At 40.9% G+C, this 21,621-nt stretch overlaps 2 protein-coding genes across 3 annotated transcripts; both read left to right on the plus strand.

Annotated features, from left to right (window-relative positions):
* Positions 1–245: 245 nt before the first annotated feature.
* Positions 246–20,673, plus strand: LOC121681464 (tumor susceptibility gene 101 protein-like). Of its 2 annotated transcripts, none has more exons than XM_042061212.1 (10): positions 246–356; positions 5,498–5,585; positions 5,962–6,027; positions 14,903–15,066; positions 16,410–16,536; positions 17,037–17,094; positions 17,278–17,369; positions 17,561–17,763; positions 19,145–19,384; positions 19,487–20,673. In XM_042061212.1, exons 1-10 carry the CDS (start codon positions 348–350, stop codon positions 19,574–19,576), a joined length of 1,137 nt encoding a protein of 378 aa, XP_041917146.1. In that variant the 5' UTR covers positions 246–347; the 3' UTR covers positions 19,577–20,673. The 2 variants fall into 2 exon arrangements, with proteins under 2 accessions (XP_041917146.1, XP_041917145.1); XM_042061211.1 differs by lacking the exons at positions 246–356; positions 5,498–5,585; positions 5,962–6,027 and adding exons at positions 12,811–13,050; positions 13,425–13,512; positions 14,334–14,399.
* On the plus strand, positions 6,995–11,120 carry LOC121681465. Its single transcript, XM_042061213.1, has 5 exons — positions 6,995–7,025; positions 8,607–8,874; positions 9,353–9,507; positions 9,832–10,060; positions 10,570–11,120. The coding sequence occupies exons 1-5, from the start codon at positions 7,006–7,008 to the stop codon at positions 10,585–10,587; spliced, it is 690 nt and encodes a 229-aa protein (XP_041917147.1). The 5' UTR covers positions 6,995–7,005; the 3' UTR covers positions 10,588–11,120.
* Positions 20,674–21,621: the final 948 nt, after the last annotated feature.

Genomic DNA, 21,621 nt, shown 5'->3' on the forward strand with positions numbered 1-21,621 from the left:
GGAGTGGAGTAGACTGTCAAATGCTTTGAAGCATCAAACCAGTTTGGCTGTAAAAGTGTCACTGTTTCAAAAGCCTCGCTCGGCATATCCCTACCTGTAGGCCTATTCTGTTTTGAGATTGGAATTAGCAATTAATAGATGGTTGATGTGGTAATTTTTTCATTCTGTCAGATGGTCAGAAAACTATGAGGAAGTGCAGAGTCAAAATAATTTGATGTTTCTCTTTCACTTTCAGCATAGTCTTGGGCACCGTCTGTCGCAGTGCAGAAGTGAAATAAGTTGGCAAGTTGTATCCTTTTGGGGGACTTGTTAAGACAACGACAGTCAACGTGAACGTACTCCAAAGAATGTTAAACGTAAATCCTGATATGTTAAATTTATTTAATTTAGTTTAGTCTACATTAAATTACTGTATTTAAGTCTATCTCTGGATTACGCTTCCCTTGTTGACTCCAGCAGTGTCGAAGGATACTTTCAGAATATGATGGATTCAAACATGTTGATGTGATAAGCTACATGAAGCTGATTTAGTTTGTGTTTAGGGCTTCTGTGTTTAGCCTGTTGGTCTTCCCTGCAGCAGTTGGCTAGGCTGACAAACAACTAAGTCTAACCTGGGACCAAATGTGTCATGAGTACAAAAATACCAATTGTGTTATTCTTAATTTGTTGGTGTGGCCAACAATGTAATTTAGGCTGTAAAAATCAGGAGCATTTTGTCCTATACTATAGTTTGCTCTTTAGCTTTGTGATTTCAAAAGAATATACCAGCAGAGCATGTTACCCTAGTTTATTGTTCCTATATCTGGCATTTTGTTAAGTAGGCTACTGTTGTATCCATCCATTAGTATATTTGAACACCAATTTGTCATTGTATCCTTCATGTACGACGTAGCCTATCATAGTCATAAATAGTCTAGTCAGATGACCATGATACTTATTACTAGTATCTGTTTTGTGTGTAAATAGCCTACTCACTCTGATACTGTACAAAGTAAACAAAGAGGCAGGCATCACCTTGTGGCAGTATTTGGCATTGCAGTTTACTCCACTTCCCTACTTTTACACAGGCAAACTACAACTTTTACATCTCAAAATGTGACACAGATATGTGGGCAGACTGTATCTTCAATTGTGACATTTTTCCCTGATTTACATACTTTATATTCAAAAATAATTACATCTGGCAAAAGTTGGCATCTCAAAATGATACATATCCTATACCAGTAACAGAACACATTGTCCAGAGTTGCATTAAATACCTGCACTTTGAAGTATCTCTCTGCATCGGTTAAGCGCTCATCTTCCGATAGTTCGTCAAAGTGACGCTTCACTCTCCGTGCTCTAACATTTTCAAATGTACTCTGAACCCCCCATTTATTTGCAAGCGTCTGCGCTGCGCTGTAGCCTTGGCCTAAAAAAAAAAAAAGGAGGCAGGGCGGGGGTAGCGACGGGCCCCGGGAGGTCACGGGCCCTGGTGCGACTGCACTTGCTGCACCTACTATAGTTACGCCACTGGCCGGACCACGCTGCGCAATCGGCTACAGCTACCGACGTTGGCGTCCCTCCTCTGCTGCCTCATCGCATAGCTGTCCTCCGCTGCTCCCGGCCGCTCCACTCCGCCACGGTTGCGCCAAGGCCTAGACCTTCTCTCTGATCTCATCGGATTTCACACAACAAACTTTTCCCCTTATTTTTCTAAAGAGTGCCGGCGAACAGGCCAACAAGAACAGGCACCCGCACAGCATGGTGCCTCCCACACGCACTAGTTCCGTTTTTCAGAGGGCCCTTCCGCCGGAGCTGCCCAACCGTCTCGGGCCTCAAACTGCTCTGCCAACCGTCCATCCTCAAGGCACCACCTCCTTGCCGCTCCACCTCTGCTCTGCTCCGCAGACAGGGCCCCCGCCAACTCCAACCTAAAGCTGCCTGGCGGGGCCAGGGGCTCAAGGTCTTCTCACGGTGAAGTCAGCGCCCAGGTCGGCGTCACCACCTCATCTTCCAAGGCCACTCTCCCGGTCGCGTGAAGCCCTTCTCCGCCGTGTCCACTGCATTGAGATCCTCTTCAGGCTAGCACTCCTCCCGTATTCAGGCCCAGGCGACGGCTGGTGTCCTCCCGCGGCTTCTACTGAAGGCCTCTGTAAGCTTCTTAGTACCCCTTACAAGGGCTCTCTTCGGATCCTTTTGCTTGGGCCTCCAACTAGCGGTGAGTATGGACGGATTATGAACTTTCGGGCCCCTGGGCCCAGATGTATTAAGGGCCCCCCACTAATTGTCGCATGTGGAAGGGGGGTTTGGGGGTCCTTCCTCAAAAATGTTTTAATTTGTTTGATGTGATTTCCTGTATACTGGTGCATTTTGGGGATGGACTAAATTCAATTAGATTCATACACCATACATCCTGATGTGTTGATATTGAGGCAACGATTTCATGCAAAGGCTTGGGCTTCAGGGCCCCCTGACCCTGGGCCCGGTAGGCCCGTGCAGTAATCCATCCCTGGCGGTGAGGCCTCCCACTCCCGGCTCCTCCAGCACTGAAGACACTGTCTCCTACAGAACGCAACTTACTCCTCCATGGAAAACGTGCCCATCTACAGGTGCTGCTTTGGAAAGCAGCAGACCGCCCTGATCCACCGGCTGTGGATATCACCGCGTTTGGATGGAGTAAGAAGACAGGTATGAAGAAAGGAGAGGAACTCACCCACCCTCGATTCAAGTCCTGTTGCTCCTGCTGATTTGTTAGATGTTATCAGCAGTAACTGCAAAGCTGGGTTAAAACTGTGTATACATGTATCTGGAAAGTGCAGCTGTGCAGCTGCAGGCCTGGCCTGTACTAATTATTGTTTCTGCAAAGGCAGTGATGTTACATGTTGCAATATCTATATATATATATATATATATATATATATATATATATATATATATACACACAGCTAAAAGAGCAGAAGGACAGGGATGAAGAGTCTGGAGAAGATGGCGACAGGACAACGGATGAGGACAGGAGGAGTAGTAGAGGCTAGTTCTTCCCTTTGTTACTCAATTGTGAGTCACAGCAGAGGGCCAGTGAATAGCTATTTCCAAAATTATTGTGGAATTCAGAAATAACTTGAAATTATTCCTGAACACTGAACATTTTTATCCTCCAAAAATCCGCCCCCAAAAACTCAGCAAAATCAGCTTAATGAGAGTAAGAACGTGACCAAACCATGTTTAAATAGTGATTTTGAGTCTTGAAAATGTCAGATATGGACTCAGCATCTCCAGTAACCCCTAAAAACATACTAACATTGTCCATTTTGGCCAAGCAGCTCCTATAATATGATCAATATAGGCGATTAGGCTAATTAGCTTAATTACACAAATTGCCCAACATATACAAATTAGCATCCGGCAGTTTCTGCATGCTGGGGACCCATACTATATATTTCTATCATAAAACTTTGGTGTACTCAACATTTCCGGGTTCACCTTTCTGTCAACTAGACTAAAGCCTAAGCTTGTGTTAAAAGTAGGCTACCTTATCCACCCATCATCATATCTTAACAATAGTGTGTCACCATACCCTTCATGTAGGCCTACGTATAGCCTATCATGGAAATAGTATAGTCAGACGACCATGATACAGGTGTCTGACTAAAGTATGTTATTTTGTGTGTAAAAACTCAGTCTATACCTGATAGTAACACAAAGAGGCAGGCATTATCTTGTGGCAGTATTTGGCATTGCGGTATTGCTCCACTCTTGTTGGTATTATCTGAAAATTATTCTACATAACCTACACCAGTGAGGACAGGGTAGAGTAGAGATTCTTTTTTTACTTTCAAACGAATTATTTGTTTGCCTGTCCTATGTCCTGCCTGCCTAATGTTTGCCTGTCTTCACAGATTTTCCTTTTAGCTTCAGAATTATTATGCTTCGACAGCTGTATTGCTCAGTATCATTCCGTGTATGTCAGATTGCTGTCCCAGGTTAATGTGAAGTAGGCCAATTATAATTAATTAGCCTAAGCGTATATTTGAAACGGCTCTGCTGTCTGTAACAGAAGACTTAAAAGAAGCCAGGGCGACCGCTCGGTCATCAGTACTCATTCTGCTTGACTTATCGGCTGCCTTTGACACGGTTAATCACCGTATCCTTCTCTCTATACTCGCTGACATGGGAATCTCCGGTTCTGCTCTCTCCTGGTTTGAATCCTACCTCACAGGACACTCGTTTAACGTATCATGGCTTGGTCAGCTATCTGCACCTCACCATCTCACCACAGGGGTCCCCCAGGGCTCAGTGCTGGGCCCCCTCCTCTTTGCTATCTACACCACCTCCTTGGGACAGATTATCCGTTCGCACGGCTTCTCATACCACTGCTATGCAGACGACACACAGCTCTATCTGTCCTTTCCACCTGACGACCCCCTGGTTTCAGCACGGATCTCGGATTGCCTCTCAGACATAGCTACATGGATGAAGGCACACCACCTCCAGCTGAACCTCTCAAAGACTGAACTGCTGGTCATCCCAGCTAAACCTACCATACACCACGACATCAACATCAAATTTGACTCCCTGTCTGTTTCTCCGACCAGGACTGCAAGAAATCTAGGAGTTGTTCTCGACAACCAACTAAACTTCTCAGATCATGTTGCCTCAGTCGCCCGGTCATGCCGTTTCGCACTCTACAACATACGGAAAATCAGGACTTACTTGACTCAAGATGCTACCCAACTTCTGGTTCAGGCAATAGTCATCTCACGACTCGACTACTGCAATGCCCTCCTGACAGGTCTCCCAGCCTGCGCAGTGAAACCACTTCAGATGATCCAGAACGCGGCGGCGCGCCTGGTCTACAACCAACCCAAAAGGGCACATGTTACCCCGCTGCTCATCCAGCTACACTGGCTACCTATGGCGGCCCGCATCAAATTCAAGTCTCTAACGCTTGCCTACAAAGTAGTCTCCGGTTCTGCTCCCACCTACTTGAATGCCCTCATACAGACTTACACTACCTCCAGACCGCTGCGCTCCTCTGACGAACAACGTCTAGCTCTACCACCGGTACGCTCAAGCCAATCCAAACTTTTCTCATCTGTTGTTCCTCGTTGGTGGAACACACTGCCAGTTCCTACAAGGGCAGGGACATCCTTTTCCACTTTCAAAAAACTCCTGAAGACCCAGCTCTTTAGAGAACATCTACTCTCATAGCAACACTTACAACAAGTCTTACTGATCCTAGCACTCACCAGCCGTTTTAAACTGACAAGTAACTGTTAAAAACAGCACTCACCGACGCACTTATTCTTACTGTACTCTAATGTTTTTTTTAAACTGTCCTAAAATTGTGAGAATTGTTCTAACACTTACTGTTTACCATGTTGTTAGTCGCTTTGGTTAAAAAAGCGTCAGCCAAATGTAATGTAATGTAATGTAATGTAATGTAATTTGCAAACACTCCAGCAATAGTTTTTGGCTATTCTCTGTATGAAATTCTATCTCTTTTTCACATACACAGAGCTACAGATGCAATGATCTGACCAAGCAGGAAATCATTAATGTCATTATCCTGTACAACAGTCTCAAGCCTGTTATGGAATTATACGGTAGGACAAATGTTTGGGTGCATCCCGAACAACTCTTAAAGTTTTCCAGTTCCGACTCTGAAGTTGCATTGAGTTTTACAGGAAAGTAATGTTCCAGTGTAAGCCTACCTTTTCTAGTTGGAAAATCTGGACTTCAAATCATGTCTGGGTCTTTGTGTGGTGGTGTTGTTGTTGCAAAATTCATTTTAGCAGCATATTAGTATACCATGCAAGAAAAATAAACATAACAATTACGCTAAACCTATATGTTAAACTTGTCAGTGTTGAAGCTGTTTCATTCATGTTTTTCATGTGTTTAAATGTGTAAATAAAAACGCTACTACACTAGAGAAACCTATGTGTATATACCTCTACTCTTCTGGTCTCACTTTCTCAGTGTTTAATGATGGCTCCAGCAGGGAATTGATGAGCCTAACAGGGACTGTGCCCATCAGCTACAGAGGTAAAACAAATGGCACCTCTAGTATGAATGTATGTCCTCGAAAGTGTGCATTTTTATAGATATTATTGCCCACTTTAATTATGACCGCCACTAGCAAAGCGGTCATATAGGGATTGTCAACGTTTTTTTTTTTTTTTTCCCCCTCATCTACTTCCTGAATTTTTGGTCAACGATACCCGGGACACCGAACCACCGGGGCACATGAAATTTGGTAGGTATGTAGCCCCACTAGACTTTTACGGAAAAAGTTTGTTTCGTCCCCGGGGGCCACTCCCCCCGTGCTGGGCCCCCGAAACCGCAAAAAAAGCAGTTTTTCCTAAATAACTACCTGAACCGTGGCACTGAGGATGAAGAATCTTATGGTATGTTGCTCTCAAGGGCCCACATCAATCTGGCCCATAATCACTCATTTGTGATTTGCACCCCCCCGGTAAAAAATGAAAATGCAATATTATTCTGCTTTAATCGCCCCTATCTTCAGTTAAGATGTTCAGAACTGCACCAATTTTTATGTGTATGATTGACCTGGCATTCTCTGGGGGTATGCTAAGTTTCGTAGAATTTCATCCATGGGGGGGTCTAAAAAAAATTAGGTTATGGCGGTGCACACATATACACATGCACACACACACAGGCGCCCACATACTATCGGTATTAGAACGGCCGATACATAATTACAAATTCAGTAGGATTAAAAGAAAGCCAAAATAAATATTCATCATCATCATCATGGCTGTATTTCCAGTATTGGCGATAAGTAGTCGTTTGTCCACTAGATGGCGCGTCGTTGCAGTGAGACGTAATTTTGTTGGAAGTTAAAAGACTGAGTTAAAAGTGGGTTGGAAAAACAATGGACGCTTCATACAAGGAGTGTAGTTTACCGCAGAGAACGTCTAATAAGGATAGGATGATGTTCACATTAAATGTAATTTCCATTTATTCTTGAAGCCGAAATAAATCAGAGGATGTTTATCGGACATGCTTGGTTTTTACTGCAGGTATGTTAATCTTATAATATCAATAAGGACCTAGGTAATGTTACCGTTAGCGTTGGTTGAGTGATGGAGGCCAATTTGATTGATTGCATTTGTAGAAAACTATAAATGCGGTTATACCAAGCAAATGTATAGCAGCACTGTAATTGTATCTTTCGACTGTCATTTGTTGCACGTGCTACAAAAGTCATTCTGTGCAATGGAAGATTTAGCAACGTTACACCGGTCTGATACAGTTTTGTACGACGGAGTATTAGGGCCACACATGAAGAAAAAAAATATTTTTGACATGGCGAGATTAAACTCGACATGTTGACTTTAAAGTCAGCATGTCGACATTAAACTCGACATTTCGAGAATAAAGTTGAAATATAATCTCGACGTGTCGACTTTCAGATAGATTGCGTCTTGTCTGTTAACTAGGCTACTCATTGCCGTCATCGTGAAGTGCTGTATCTCGGTTGGAAATACCATGCACTATGCCGTTTAGTATAGCTAGAATAATACATGTATCCAATGATATGTTTCTATACAAAATGCTATTTCACTCTGTTTTACGCGGGTAAATTCAAATAACTGCCCTTCATGAACCAGGCCGTCACTCTCCATAGGTTAACTAATTTCTCTAAAACTGCTTTTCCATGTCTCACCTGCAATAAACATAAGAGGCTATAAACACAGGTATAGCCTAAGCATATATACTATTTTGATCCCGTGAGGGAATATGTGTGCATGTATACTTTATTTATGCACTGTGTGTGCATATGTGCGCATGTAGGCTACTAGTACATGGGGTGGTCGGGAGGAGGACAGCTTCATTCGTCCCTAGACATTCAGCAATAGGCTGTTTTGCATTCATTACAAACAAGCAATGTGAAATTCTAGGATTGGGTAGAGCGCCTAGTATGCCTAGTCTAGTGCATAAGCATTAAGTTGAACCTTTAGATGAAAAACACTCTTACCTTTTGCTTTTCCCAAATACAATGTAGCCTACAGGTGTAAGTGACCTTTCATCAATCCAGTTGCAATGGATGAACTGTGATGAACTGCCCTACTTGTGATTGTTTAGATATTTTAAAGGTTTTATAACAATGCTACATCTTCTTTGGCTATTCTACAATCTATTCACCTTTTCAGCACCAGTAGGCTACTTTCTGTGCAGCCGCACACACACACTCAGGCATGCCAAACAAGCATAAACAAAAGTTTCAAGAGTGGGGGATGGAGTAAAATATGGAGACAAATTGAAGTGTGATTTATTTCCGCGGAACGGCTGTACAGGACTGAGCGGCGGTCATATTTTGTACCGCTATGCGGTACATCTAGTTATGCTATAGAGTTCAGTGTTTCCCACATAATTGAATTCTATTTGTGGTGGTAGGTTTGCAGAATTAACTTCAATGCAACAGTTTTTAGCAAATTAGCGCAGTGTGGTTATGATGCTAACCAGATTTAAGCACAATTTAGTACAACCTGGAAAATCATTGTGTGGTGGTCAGTGTTGATATTGTGGTGGGCCGCCACAAATAAGGCAATGTATGGGAAACACTGGGGTTTAATCCATGTCATCTTTATTCAAAACAGGCTTTTAATGATAGATGTGGCATCCACCTATGGTGTCTTTGAAGGTCCTCAGGACAAGCTTCTATTCACTTATGATCTCTCAGCTCTGGAAGATGGGAAATACAGGACAGCTGAGATGCTCATAGCCTGCTCTGTTCTCCACAATGGACCAGGCATCCGTGCCCTGCATCCAGCACTATTTCAGATCATGTGCACTCAAAAAGCAGACCTACAACACTTTGACCATCATGACATTCCTAATGAGAAAGTTCAGAACAATCTACAGAAGGTATTTTTTTTTTTTAAATCTGCATATGAAACAATTCTTTACCTTTTATTCATCACAAACTTGTAACATAAGATCATAGAAAATTAAAACATGTGTAAAATGCATATAGCATATGCATATTTGCATAGCCCACTTATAGCTAACTCAAGATTGAATAGTTACATTAAATAAGCTGTCTGGGGTGGCATAGTATTACAAAAATAGACAAATTGGACACTTTATGCTGTCCGTCCAAGGGGAAACCAACAGGACATCAACAGGACATCACTGGTAAGGTAGACACTTTTGACAAAAAAAATAAATATCTGAGACCATGCATGTCCTCTCCAAGATATTTGTGTTGATTTGATAAAGAATATTATGGAATATGGTACTAACCCTTAACCCTTATCTGGTCTGATTTGCTTTACATTGATGACCACTAATCCTTCCTCAGTTTACACAAAAATTAATTTTGGCTACTTTTTAATTCTTTCAGGTTCAGCAGTGCGTAACAGAGGAGCAGTTTATGTCCCTGTGCAGTGAACTAGGAGACTGGATCTCAGATTGTGGAGTTCTTAGAATTTTTACTGCAAAAATCAAAGACATATCCAGTATTTTTGATCATGTTGTGAAGTATTATATTTACTTCAGGTAAGCTGTTTTAAAAGTACCGATGAATGATGATAAATATGAATTGCATGTGTGGCATTTAGTTAGTTGCATTTTTTGTCAAGCATTACTTTATACTTCAATTATTTCCTGGTCCTATTAGATGGACACGTTTAATATGATACACAAGGACAACGAACAGAACATAAAACTTCTTAATTTCTCCCATCTTAATTTTCCCTGGAAAAGTGTCTTACCCCTTTAGGTGTACTAAGGAGCCCTCAATTTTCTAGGATGGCCTCTTTATATTTTTAATTCACAAATCCTCTCCTAAATTAATTCCAAAGTTACTTTTGCTTTACTTAGGACTGCAAGTGTGATTCACCAGTTCATTGAGGGGATGAACATCTGTGGGAATCTGTGGAGTCAGGTTGAGAGGAACTGGGTGGCCTTCCTACCCATCTTCACCAACACATGTCACTGTCTTCGTTTAAGGGCCTCTATAAAATCTCCTGGTCCCCACAAGGAATCAACCAGAGAAGGAGGTAGGAAGAAACCATGTTTGGATGGGAAATGTTCCTCATCGCAATCCAGGGTACAAATATCCCCTTTGTGTGATATTTAGTCTTAAGTGTTACATTACTGTTGCTCTTGGAGTGTCTAGGACTGTAGAAAAGGGCAACTTACTTTGTCAACACCAGGGGTTTGTAGTATAATGTGAAAATGTCATAATCTGCCATCTTTTAATAATGATCACTGACCGATTTTCAAAAAGCGTTAAAGACTCATGTGCTTACCTTGTATTGTTCTCCTTACACAGTCACGGTTATGTGGTTGTTTGTGGTACTGTGACAATTTGATATTGTTATTATTCTGTTAAAAGTATTTATCACTATTAAAATTATCTATCACTATTACTATTATGGTTTTATGTAGGCTATATGACTACTTTGAACTGTTAGTTCTTAATGTTTATTGTTATTGGTGTCACTTTGGTGGACAAAAGCATCTGCCAAGAACCACATTCATAACCATAACAAGAGTGGCCCTGTAGCTCATTAGTGGGAATTGTGCAAATTAACTCTCTGACTCTATGTTTTCCAGAAAAGGCTACAGATGTGACTTTCAAGGACCTGCTGGACAGGCCTGGACTCAGTGCCCAGTCTTGGGTTCTCTTGGGCCAGTCATTGAGTTTTATGAGCGGGAGGGTAGCTCACGGATACCATATGCCTCCACCTGCTCACTGACTCTCTTTCTACCCAGAGGTGTGGAGTAGGAGATGGATGCACTTCTTACCATAGCAATCAAAGAGTCGTTTGACTTTGAAAAAGTTAAAGGCACCATACATTGCTGATGAAGGGGACAAAGTACCAAGAAGAAAACTTATCCAGATGCTTGAATGGAATAATCCATATTGTGAATGGTATACATTTTTGATCTTCAATTGCTTATACAAAGAAAATATTGTAGTATTGGTTCCAATTATTCAAATTGTTTACTACAGAGATTAAAGCAGCACTAAATATTTTTTACCTTAAATAACGTTTCCAAAATCATTTGAATGGCACATAAACTCTTAATGGCACTTCTGCCTCACTCTGAGTGGGGTCGCATCACTTGCAAGTATGCTTGTAGCGGGAAAATGCCTCTGCACACAATTGGATAGATCTAACCAATAGCTGCTTTCAGACAAAACCTCTGCATATGCGGATCTTTGTCAAACGGAGGTCCGACATATCGGGTGATTGATTCAGATATGATGCTAACCTGCGGACATTATGCAGTCATATGTGTGAACGACATAACACCCACATGAGCAGAATCTCTGCGTGGTTGAACAGGTTGAATGTGGTTGAACAAGCACATTAACAGAATCTCTGCAATGGTGCATTTTGCCCATGTTCAGGGTGGAAAGTAAAAAAGAAAGATTTGCATAAGACAGTAAGACAGCATAAGACAAATTGGTGTTTTTAAAAAGAATGGATCATGGAGAATAAAGAAAAAAATATAAAAAAATCTTTGTATATTCCCACAAGGTGTTTGCGTGCTCTGAAAATGAGAACCAAAATGATTTTTCAGACTTGTGAGGTCTGCTGTTCAGACCCTGAAGGAATTTATTTTCTGTTCATTGCTTTTTGTAAGAGTGTTCACTTATCTCAGTAAGGAAAATAAATCTAGAGCCTATGTTGAGTACAAATATGTCTTCTGAAGGCCTAAACAGAGCCCAGCCTAAAACTCCAATAAAATGTTGATCAACTTTGAGGGACAGCTATGACCATGCAGGATCATCCAGACCAAACATACTATTCCTATGTACCAGCATGCAAAATGTAAGCCTCCTACATGGTTTAGTTCTTGCGCTATGGGCTTGTCAACTTTGACAAAAAAAAGAGGCCGAACAAAATCGACACCCCCCTCCCCCTGTAAAACTGTATCTTGGAAAGTATTGATCTTACATAAAAGTAATTTTAGAGTGTGTCTCTTGGGTAACATAGGTAGGCCTACACCTGGCAATTTTTCCAGATTTGTTTGAGACCTAAGTGCGTGGGCCCTGGTTGAATTGACATTGAATGATCCCTCAATGTCAAAGTGAAAGCAGATTAAAACAAATTCTGATGGTGTTGCCACAAATCCTAATGGTGTTGACATCTGACAGAGTTGACAAAAGTCTTATAGTCTATCACATGTATTTCTTACAGGAATCATTTTTTTTTTAGTAGGACCTATCTGTTACCTGTATCTTTTTAGTATCTGTTGCCTGTCTGATGGTGTTGACCAAAACTCCGGACACAAGTCCAATTGACACAAAAGTACAAAAAAAAAGTTAAAAACATATCGACTTTTAAATTTCGAAATTACTGATGAATAGGCTGACATTATTTACGTAGGCTAACTATTTACATTATAATCATACATTTTACATTACTTTTAGATCTTTTTAAGGTAGGCTATGAGGAAATCTGACTATTTGGCCTATATCATTTAGAACAATCTATTTATGAGGCAACATGAAATCATGCCTTGTTGTGCAACCCTTGTCCTGAATAAGACTTAGTTTAAGAGTAGTTTTTCAAATTAATATTGTTCAATATGTTTTACCCCGAAACCTTGTTTTATGTGGCGGACATATTTTGTCCCTAATCTCAAGAATCACTGTCACACTATAGCATAGGCTATGTGACCTGAAATTCTAAAAAAAACATTAGTCATAGACAAACCAATGGTTTTAGATGTTACTACACAATCGATGGAAAGTTTGCCGTTGTTGCCGCTGACAGACTTACCATAGCAGTTTTGGTCATTTTTAGTGCGCACACACTGTGTATCGCGAACACGCCCTCATTGTCCATTCAGTCAGCTGAGCAGAAACTATGAGGAAGTTTTCCAGTTTGTTGACGATAGAATGTGTTGTCTGCTTTCATCGAAATAATGTCCGTGTGATCAAAGAACACATAGCCTAGTCTGTCGCAGCGAAGAAGTGAAATAAAACGTTGGCTATAGGCCTATTTTTGTCCTTTCTTATTTTGGGACTAGTTGATGATTATGGCAGTCAACGAAAATGTACTCCGAAAAATGCTGGCAAAGGTGAGCTCGAATTTGCTAAACTTCTTTGGTCATGTTTAGCCTACATTTGCTCATTCAGATTTAGGCCTTTTACTTAACGTTGTTTGGCGACGCCATAGTGGTGTAACAAGCTAACTGCTTTGTAGGATAACCATATTAAAAAATCTTGATCTACTTGTATAGCCGCATAATGTGTAGTTTTAGCTCGTATGCTATTCTCTGTGCTGAACTTTTTTCCGTCTTGGTTTGTACGTACGCTACCTTTTGTTGTCTAAATGGCTTATGTTTACGGTATCCAACTAAATATAGTAATGTGTGTGCATTTGTAAAAACAGCAGTTTCCTCACTTTAACCTACGATCTGAAGTACGATTTCTCCACTTTTTGCATGCACAGGGTTACAAATACAGGGATCTGACAGTGCGGGAAATCAATCATGTCATCACTCAGTACAAGGATCTCAAACCTGTTATGGATTCATATGGTAGGACAAAAAGGCCCTCTTTGAGTGGTTATTTTCATTTTCATAGAAAATTAGTCTTAGCAGCATCCCATCTCATGCAAGATAAACAATCTATTCATAGAATGTGGAAGGCACAAACAGACCAGGGTCAGGCTGTGCCCTCACTGTAACCAAAGTGCAGTTGAATTTCAGCAGTATACACCAAGAGATCACAGAGCACACAAATAAAGGGAAACTAAGATATATCTGAGGAGAAGTAAAAGAAGAAAGAAACTGTAAAATAAACTAGAAACTATAGTAGATAGATAGATAGATAGATAGATAGATAGATACTTTATTGATCCCCCAAGGGGAAATTCAAGGGTCTCGGTAGCATACAGACATCACACACAACATGCATTTACAGCAGAAATGGTAAATATAAGTATAAGTATAAACGTATAAGTATAAGAAGCAGCATATCATAAAAGAAACATTGCAACCTCTAACCAATGAGGTCATGCTCTTCAAAATGTTTTTGCTTTAACCTTTGATTCATTTCTTTCATTCTTTGGGATTGTATTACTTCTTTGTTATACTTTCTTTCATTATTATTGTTATTATTGGCATTACTATTATTACTAGGCTAATATGAACTATTTGTATTCCTTTTTTAATGCTTTGGGAGTATTGTACAATGCAGTCATACCAGTAAAACATATTGAATTGAATTGATAAACAAAATAATTCTTCTGAACCTATTATGAAACTACAGCATTGCAGGAACTGCACTGTGTCATAATGTTTTTTAAAGGCATTTGTTTGTTGTGAATTTGATTTTTTCTGGTCTCACTTTCTCTCAGTGTTTAATGATGGATCCAGCAGGGAGTTGATGAGCCTGGCAGGGACTGTCCCCGTCAGCTACAGAGGTAAAACAAATGGAACCAAAAGAGTCATGAATGCTTTGAATGAACACTTTGAAGTATGCCCTTTTATTATTGACCAGAAAATGATGTCTGCTTTTAAGCATAGAGTATTGTAGCATATTCATCCAAATTAATGATGAATTGTTTTTGTCCTTGAAGCCAGTTCCTCTTTTTTTTTTTTTTTTAGTTTGTAATTTAAAGTCAGACAAAATATGCCATGGTAGACACAACATAAGGCACATTGTGTAGATCTTGTCCTTGATGGGAGAGGTTACAAATCTTTGTTTGGGAAGTTATTATCCAGCAAATGACTCAGATGGAAGACTATAGCATGGGGATAAAAATATCCCTTTATATTTACAGTAGGCTACATAGTCTTATGTTAGATACTTAAAGTAGCTCTGTTATGTTTCTCCCAGAAGTGTGCAAATGGGGGTGTGCTCTCAATGTACCCTCTGTGCTTGTGTGTGTCACTCAGGAAAGAATATTTTCTTTTTTATCCTTAGGAAATACTTACAACATCCCCATCTGTGTGTGGCTGCTGGACACCTACCCCTATAACCCCCCCATCTGCTTTGTGAGGCCCACCAGCACCATGATGATCAAGACAGGGAAACATGTGGATGCCAATGGCAAAGTCTACCTGCCCTACCTGCATGAATGGAAACATGTGAGTCCCGAGCATCATCACTGTTTGTCAGTGGTCTGCCTCCTGTGGACAACTTTTGTCATGTGTTATTTCCTGATTTCACTAGTTTTGAGAGGGCTTGGATATTGGGCATAGTCCTCATATTTGTTGTCATCCTTTGACTGTGTTATTTGTTCATGTCGACATTAGCATTGTTTATTATTATTATATTGTTGTCACTCCTTTCAGGGAAATACTAGTCTGGAACACCATAATTCACTAACGTTTCCATCAGACCCCAGAAAAGGTCAGGCCCAATTAGCGACAAGAGGGGATGACACTATAGTTTCAAAATTGGAAGTGGCTGTGGTAAACCATAGTAGCAAGGCATACAAACAGAACGTGTACATTTATTTACAGCAAAGGTAGGCCTACAGACATGCTGTTTATTGTCAGTTTGTAAAGTTTAGGCGAGGTAGTTAGGAATCCCTGAGCAATGTGATTAGTTAGGCAGGACCAATGATTTCAAAGATAATGGAGAGTGTACACCCGTCACCATGCTAGTATTGGAATTCTTTCCCAATCCTGAGTTCCCAGACTCTATTCACAAAGCGATTGAGTCTGGTTTTAACCAGGGTGCCCTCTCTGCCCCATCACGCACCCTCCGATGTACTCAGAGTGTGTACTCTTAAATGTGTCTTATATCTTTTGACTGGGTTTTGTTGTTTCTTCAGTCCGAGTTAGCGCGTGTTTGTTCAGAGGATATCAGCCGCATAGAGGGCTTTGGTGTGGCCTTGGACACATTCCCATTAGGGCTGGGACGGTAACCTCATTACCACAATACCGCAGTCAGTGACGCCTAGTACCGCGGGTCTAAGCTCGTCAACGTCATCACTGCAAAAAAAAGTAGTTTTATTTCAGTTAGCCTAATAGCTGGTTTTGCAATGAGAGAAGATCTTATGGAAAGTATCCCATGCCAATCTCTAGGTATGGTGAAGGGTATGTGATGTGGAGCTATTTTAATTCCAAAGGCCAAGGGAACTTTATCAGGATGCATAGCATCTTGGATCCATGAAATAACTGGTCTTTAAAAATAAAAATCTGCCTACCTCTATGGGAATTTAACATAAGGGTGTGTATACTTATGCCCCCTGTATTTTGAGGAATAACATTTATTTATATACTATACATTATTCATTTACAAAGAAATTTGGTGTCCTTAAAATTTGGATTTTTCTACTTTTTTTTTAATTAAGGCATTAAGATCAATTTCCAAAAGATGATTTTTCTTATTCCTCTTTTTAGTCAACTTTAGCATGGGTTCATAAACTTATTCTCACAACTGTATGTCTCGTGATCCCTTCTCCCCTTCTGTGCTCTCGTAGCCGCAGTCAGACCTGTTCAGCTTAATCCAGGTGTTGATTTTGGTTTTTGGGGAGGAGCCACCTGTCTTCTCGCGACCTACCACACAAACTCCGTACCAGCCCTTCCAGACAGCAGGCCCAACCGCTGGTGAGTTACACATAACAACTGCACAAGACTCTACCTGGGTCAATTTTTAGACTCTAACCCAGGCTATCTCTCCCAGCTAGAGAATTTCTTCTCAATGATATTTGTACAATCTTACTCAGATACATTCAAAGTTCTGAACGAAGGTATTTATCTACATATGGGAATGACATGAGGCAGGGCATTTGACCTGTAACTCTGTTACTCACCACAGTTTGCCGCTGTACTTTCACTGAATGATTCACTCTTAAGTACTGTCCGCTCTAACTAACTGAATTACAGTTGGACACCTATGCTACACCCCATATCACATTAAAACTAAAAATAAATATTTTAAACGGCTGGAATCATAATTATGAATCAAACTGACTCAAACTGCAATCACTGTATAACCCATTTGAGTTTGATCTCATTATTTTATTTTTTGCTATTTTCTTGTGTTGATGTTAACCAGTTATTAAACTTTTTTTGTTTAAAATTTTGTTAAACTTTTAACTCTCTAGCTGCCTATATGCCAGGCCCAACTGCCTCCTATGGTCCCCCACGCTCACCCAACCCCAGGTGCGACCTTTACTACCCAAGTCAAAGTTCAATGCTGTTCAGTGCTAACTGACAATGAGGCACAGCTTTTCTGTACTGAAAGTCTTTGTATCTGTAATAGTCTAGTCTAACAAAGTCTAGATAAAAAGCCGTTTTCTTAATGCACATCATACAAAGTTCTTTATCTCGATCTTGATCGAGCAGTTTTCAGGGTTACCCCTATCCTGCCGCCGGCAGCTACCCTCCCAGCCCAGGCCCGGGACACTTCACCCCCACAACACCCAGTGCCACCATAGGTATGGACACACTCCCTGGTCATTGTTTGTCCTCTGAATGTCTTAAATCTGTCCACTCCATAACAACGAATGACTTGCTTGTACTTTTGTGTGTGTGTATGTGTGCATATATGTGTGTGTGTGTGCGCATATGTGTGTGTGTGTGTATGTGTGTGTGTGTGTGTGTGTGTGTGTGTGTGTGTTGTTTTAAGGCCCTGCTCGTGATGCCACCATTGGCGAGGACACCATCAGGGCGTCCCTGGTGTCGGCGGTGAGCGATAAGCTGCGCTGGCGGATGAAGGAAGAGATGGACCGCGCCCAGGCTGAGCTCGATGCCCTTAAGAAGACAGAGGAGGACCTGAAGAGAGGTCATCAGAGGTTGGAGGACATGATAAGCAGAATTGGACAAGAGATGGTGAGGGAGGGGAGGATGAGAAGAACATGTTTAGTTTTAATATTACTTTAAAGAATATCTGTACTATGGCCCCAGCCGTGGCGCAACTGGCTGGGGCACCTGCACCATACGCCGGCGACCCGGGTTCGATTCCCGCCCCGTGGTCCTTTCCGGATCCCACCCCGACTCTTGAGAACTGTCTACTGTTGGATTCTTTGGTTGCCCAAGGAAAATGTTGCGTTGTGTTTTCGTACCAATGTCTGTATTGAAGTCGCACGCAAATAAAGCTTGAAGGGTGGGATCATAAATCAAGTGAGGATCAGAATCATAAGTAAAGTGAGTTATTGTAGATGGTAAAATAGTAAAAGACAAAGTTAATGAGTGTTTAACAGTCAGACTTCAGAGTCTAACAGTTGCTGGTTGAAGACCGCGCTCGGCAATTGACGGAAGTGCGAGTCCAAGCCGTAGAGCCATCTCACTCACTCTGTAGAGCCATCTCAGCTGCTCTGTAGATCCATCTCAGCCGCTCTGTAGATCCATCTCAATCGCTTTGTAGATCCATCTTAAAGTCCCTGAGAAATAGCAAGAATTGTAAATTGGCAATGTGGCAGTTGTCACCAATTGTACAAAACCGAACCGACCATAAATGGGAATACCTTGACCATGGCCTAAGAACAGGACCAGAACAGGCCAGGACTGTGTTATGACTGCAGACCTAGAGGCACCAAGTCCTAATCGAGCTTGGGCACTCTGATCTGTTAACTAGTAAATCTGATCTTGCTGTTTACTTGGGCATCTTATGTAGCACACTAAGGGAAAAAACCCTCTAACACGTGTGAGTGTGTAGCCAAGGGAGAGTCGGGGCCTCGAATACAGGTCTCTGGGGTACTAAACCTGAAGCTTGACCTTAACATCAGAGGGAGAGAGAGCCAGGCCTCGAGTCCGGGTCTCCGGGGTACTAAACTTGCAGCTTGACCGCAACGGCAAAGAGCCAGGCTCTTTGGTATGGCAGTCCGAGTGCATACTCAACCGTAGTGAGGGCACTCAGTCACAGTGTGCATTTATGTTCTCAATTAGTTTATGCATGGTCACACCCGGGTGTGGACAAACAAAGATACATCGGCACATGAAACACATCGTGGTACAGACACATCAGCATACAGCCAGAATTCTACAGTAGGCTATAATTATAAAATATATCTTTTATAGAAAGGGGTCTTATTTTTACAAAGCCTCACCTCAGGGGATAATAGTGTACATCTCTGATCCTGAGTTTGGTCCATCATGGAGGCTAGGTGTACTCTGAGGCTAATCTGTGTGTCTGTGTGTTCCTGCTTGTGTGTAGTGTGTGTATACATATATGTTCATGTATGCATGTGTGTTGTGTGTTTCATGCCTTCAGACGGATGTGGACAGGAACATTGACCTCCTCAAGCAGAAGGACGATGATATGAAAGCGGTGCTGGAGAAGATGGACAACCAGTCAGAGAGGGGCGACATTGATGACGTCATCGTTCCCACGGCGCCCCTCTATAGGCAGATACTGAACCTGTATTCAGAGGAGAATGCCATAGAGGACACCATCTTTTACCTGGGAGAGGCTCTCCGCAGAGGGGTCATCGATCTGGAGGTCTTCCTCAAGGTGAGTAAACATCACCCAACAGCTTGGATTAGCCCCATTATAGCCCTTCAGCCAGCTAGGATTGTACTGACTATTTGAATGTTTTTTTGTTTTTTTTTACAGCATGTACGGATTCTCTCTCGTAAACAATTCCAACTTCGAGCTCTAATGCAGAAAGCTCGAAAAACTGCTGGCCTAAGTGAGCTCTACTGAGCACTACATCACTACACGCACACACACACACACACACACACACACACACACACACACACACACAAAGACATCATACAGACAATTAGAAGTAAAACTGGATGTTTTTATGCCATATGCTTATCTACAATGTAGTATGGAGGTTATGACACTCTTAAAAAGGTCACTTACTGAACAGGGAAACTGCCATCTGCATAAACCAAGTATTGTAGCAGCGAAAGTGCTCATCCTAGTTGAAATATCATTTGCCAAATGGTAGGGATTAATCAATCTGAGAAGGGTAGTTACAGTCAGACATGCTTTGAAATGTTTTAACATACATATACATTTGCTTGAAATGATCTACACTACATAAATGTAGGTCCACTTATTATCTTTAGTTGACATCCGATGCACACTTAAAATTACTTTGCAGGATACTGTTGTATTTTACTGTTGTATTTTAAAGTACTTTTTTAAAAAGGGGTGGGGGAGAGTATAGAGTGGGGCTGTATGTGTGAAAGGGTGTGTTGCCCTCACTAGTGCCAGACAAAACCAAATCAAGTTAAAATGAAGGACCAATTTCTTTTCTTCTAGTCTATGATCTCTTGTTGTTTGTCACTTTATAAAAGTCTGTTTACATAGACATAAGGTTAACATAAATATTCCAAGCAGCCTTATTTTCTAAAGGGAAACATATATATAACCCAGTTGACAAATATGTAATTTCATTTATTTTTACGTGCTAATATTTGTTATAGTTTTAGGTGAGTTGCTGAATGATTCAGTAACACTAATTGTGAACTGTAACATCTCCACACTCCTAAGGAATTTGCACAATAAGCTCATTAACCAGAATTTCAATTGACAACGATGTAAAACTCTGGTGAATGTGTCAGGAAATTCTCATGTTATTCAGTTATTTTTTATGCTTAGGCCTATATGATAGATATCAATCAATCAATTTTTACAACTTTAATATTCATTATTTTTTAACATACCTAACAGAACTACCAGTATGCAGTGATCATGTTACATTGTCTTAATTACAGCATATACATTTGATATTGTTCCACTACATAAGTGCTCATGTACTTTTCATTAAAATGTGTTAATATTAACGTTGTTTTTGTGTGATGGCAATACTTGGTAAACCTGTTTGGTTGTATCTTATTGCAGACCAACCAAGAGAAGCCGACATTTACTGGTTAGCTTCCCGAAAAATGACAGCACTCCAATTCCAGCCAATGGGTTCAAGGATGTGATTAGTGATGAACAAAGCAAAATTGAGAGGATAAGAATAAATAACCAAAGCTGTCTTGCTTTCTAATCCTTCAAGGAGCCCAAAGTATATTCTGTCAGTTCAGGGACTCATTTGCATCATTGGCTTTCCTCAGTTATGTGTAATTACTCTGGTCCTTGCTGACTAATTTACAGCAGCATCTCCGGTTGGGGCACATGGTGCAACGGTAATGAAATAAGCCAATGGTTCTTAACATGACATTAGGACCCTCAATTTCCCATGGTTATTAAGTCCAGAACCATACGTTTCAGTGGTCAAAGAGTAGATCAAAATACTATCAGTAGCCATTAAACAATATCTATTATCGCCATGTTCACACCTCTCAACTTCTTTTTAGAGGAGGTTGTATATGATTTGTAACCTATAGTATGGAAAATAAAAGTTCTGAAATTACAACATGGGTTTTCAGCAGATCTATCAAGACATTCTCAAAAATGCAGCATTTCAGGAATAACATTTCACTCTAATGTCACCAAAATGAAAAACAATAGAAGAATTTTGAACCTGACTTTATCCAATGTTAACATTTGTGTACTTGAAATTATTGCATATTTCATTAGATAATGGGTCATTTACATATTCATACCTAATATTTCAGAAAACTTCCAATACAATTAGTTTTGGCATTATGTAAATAATCAGCTGTGGAAGTTTTGTGGGGGGGGGGGATATCTAGTTGAGATGTTTAGCTTATTCACCTGTAATATATCCCTGCAAGCGTATAATAGATATAAGCAGGGTGAAAACAAACAAAAAGCTTCTACAA

This window comes from Alosa sapidissima, chromosome 14 (genome assembly GCF_018492685.1).
Source record: "Alosa sapidissima isolate fAloSap1 chromosome 14, fAloSap1.pri, whole genome shotgun sequence".
NCBI classification, from domain to species: Eukaryota; Metazoa; Chordata; class Actinopteri; order Clupeiformes; family Clupeidae; genus Alosa; species Alosa sapidissima.

Coding starts and splice junctions, on each gene's coding strand:
- LOC121681464 (XM_042061211.1), top strand. CDS start 13,003: ATGATTATGGCAGTCAACGAAAATGTACTCCGAAAAATGCTGGCAAAG. Junction 13,051..13,424: donor TCCGAAAAATGCTGGCAAAG/GTGAGCTCGAAT, acceptor TTGCATGCACAG/GGTTACAAATACAGGGATCT. Junction 17,095..17,277: donor CCACGCTCACCCAACCCCAG/GTGCGACCTTTA, acceptor TTGATCGAGCAG/TTTTCAGGGTTACCCCTATC.
- LOC121681465 (XM_042061213.1), top strand. CDS start 7,006: ATGCTTGGTTTTTACTGCAG. Junction 7,026..8,606: donor ATGCTTGGTTTTTACTGCAG/GTATGTTAATCT, acceptor TATTCAAAACAG/GCTTTTAATGATAGATGTGG. Junction 9,508..9,831: donor AAGTATTATATTTACTTCAG/GTAAGCTGTTTT, acceptor TGCTTTACTTAG/GACTGCAAGTGTGATTCACC.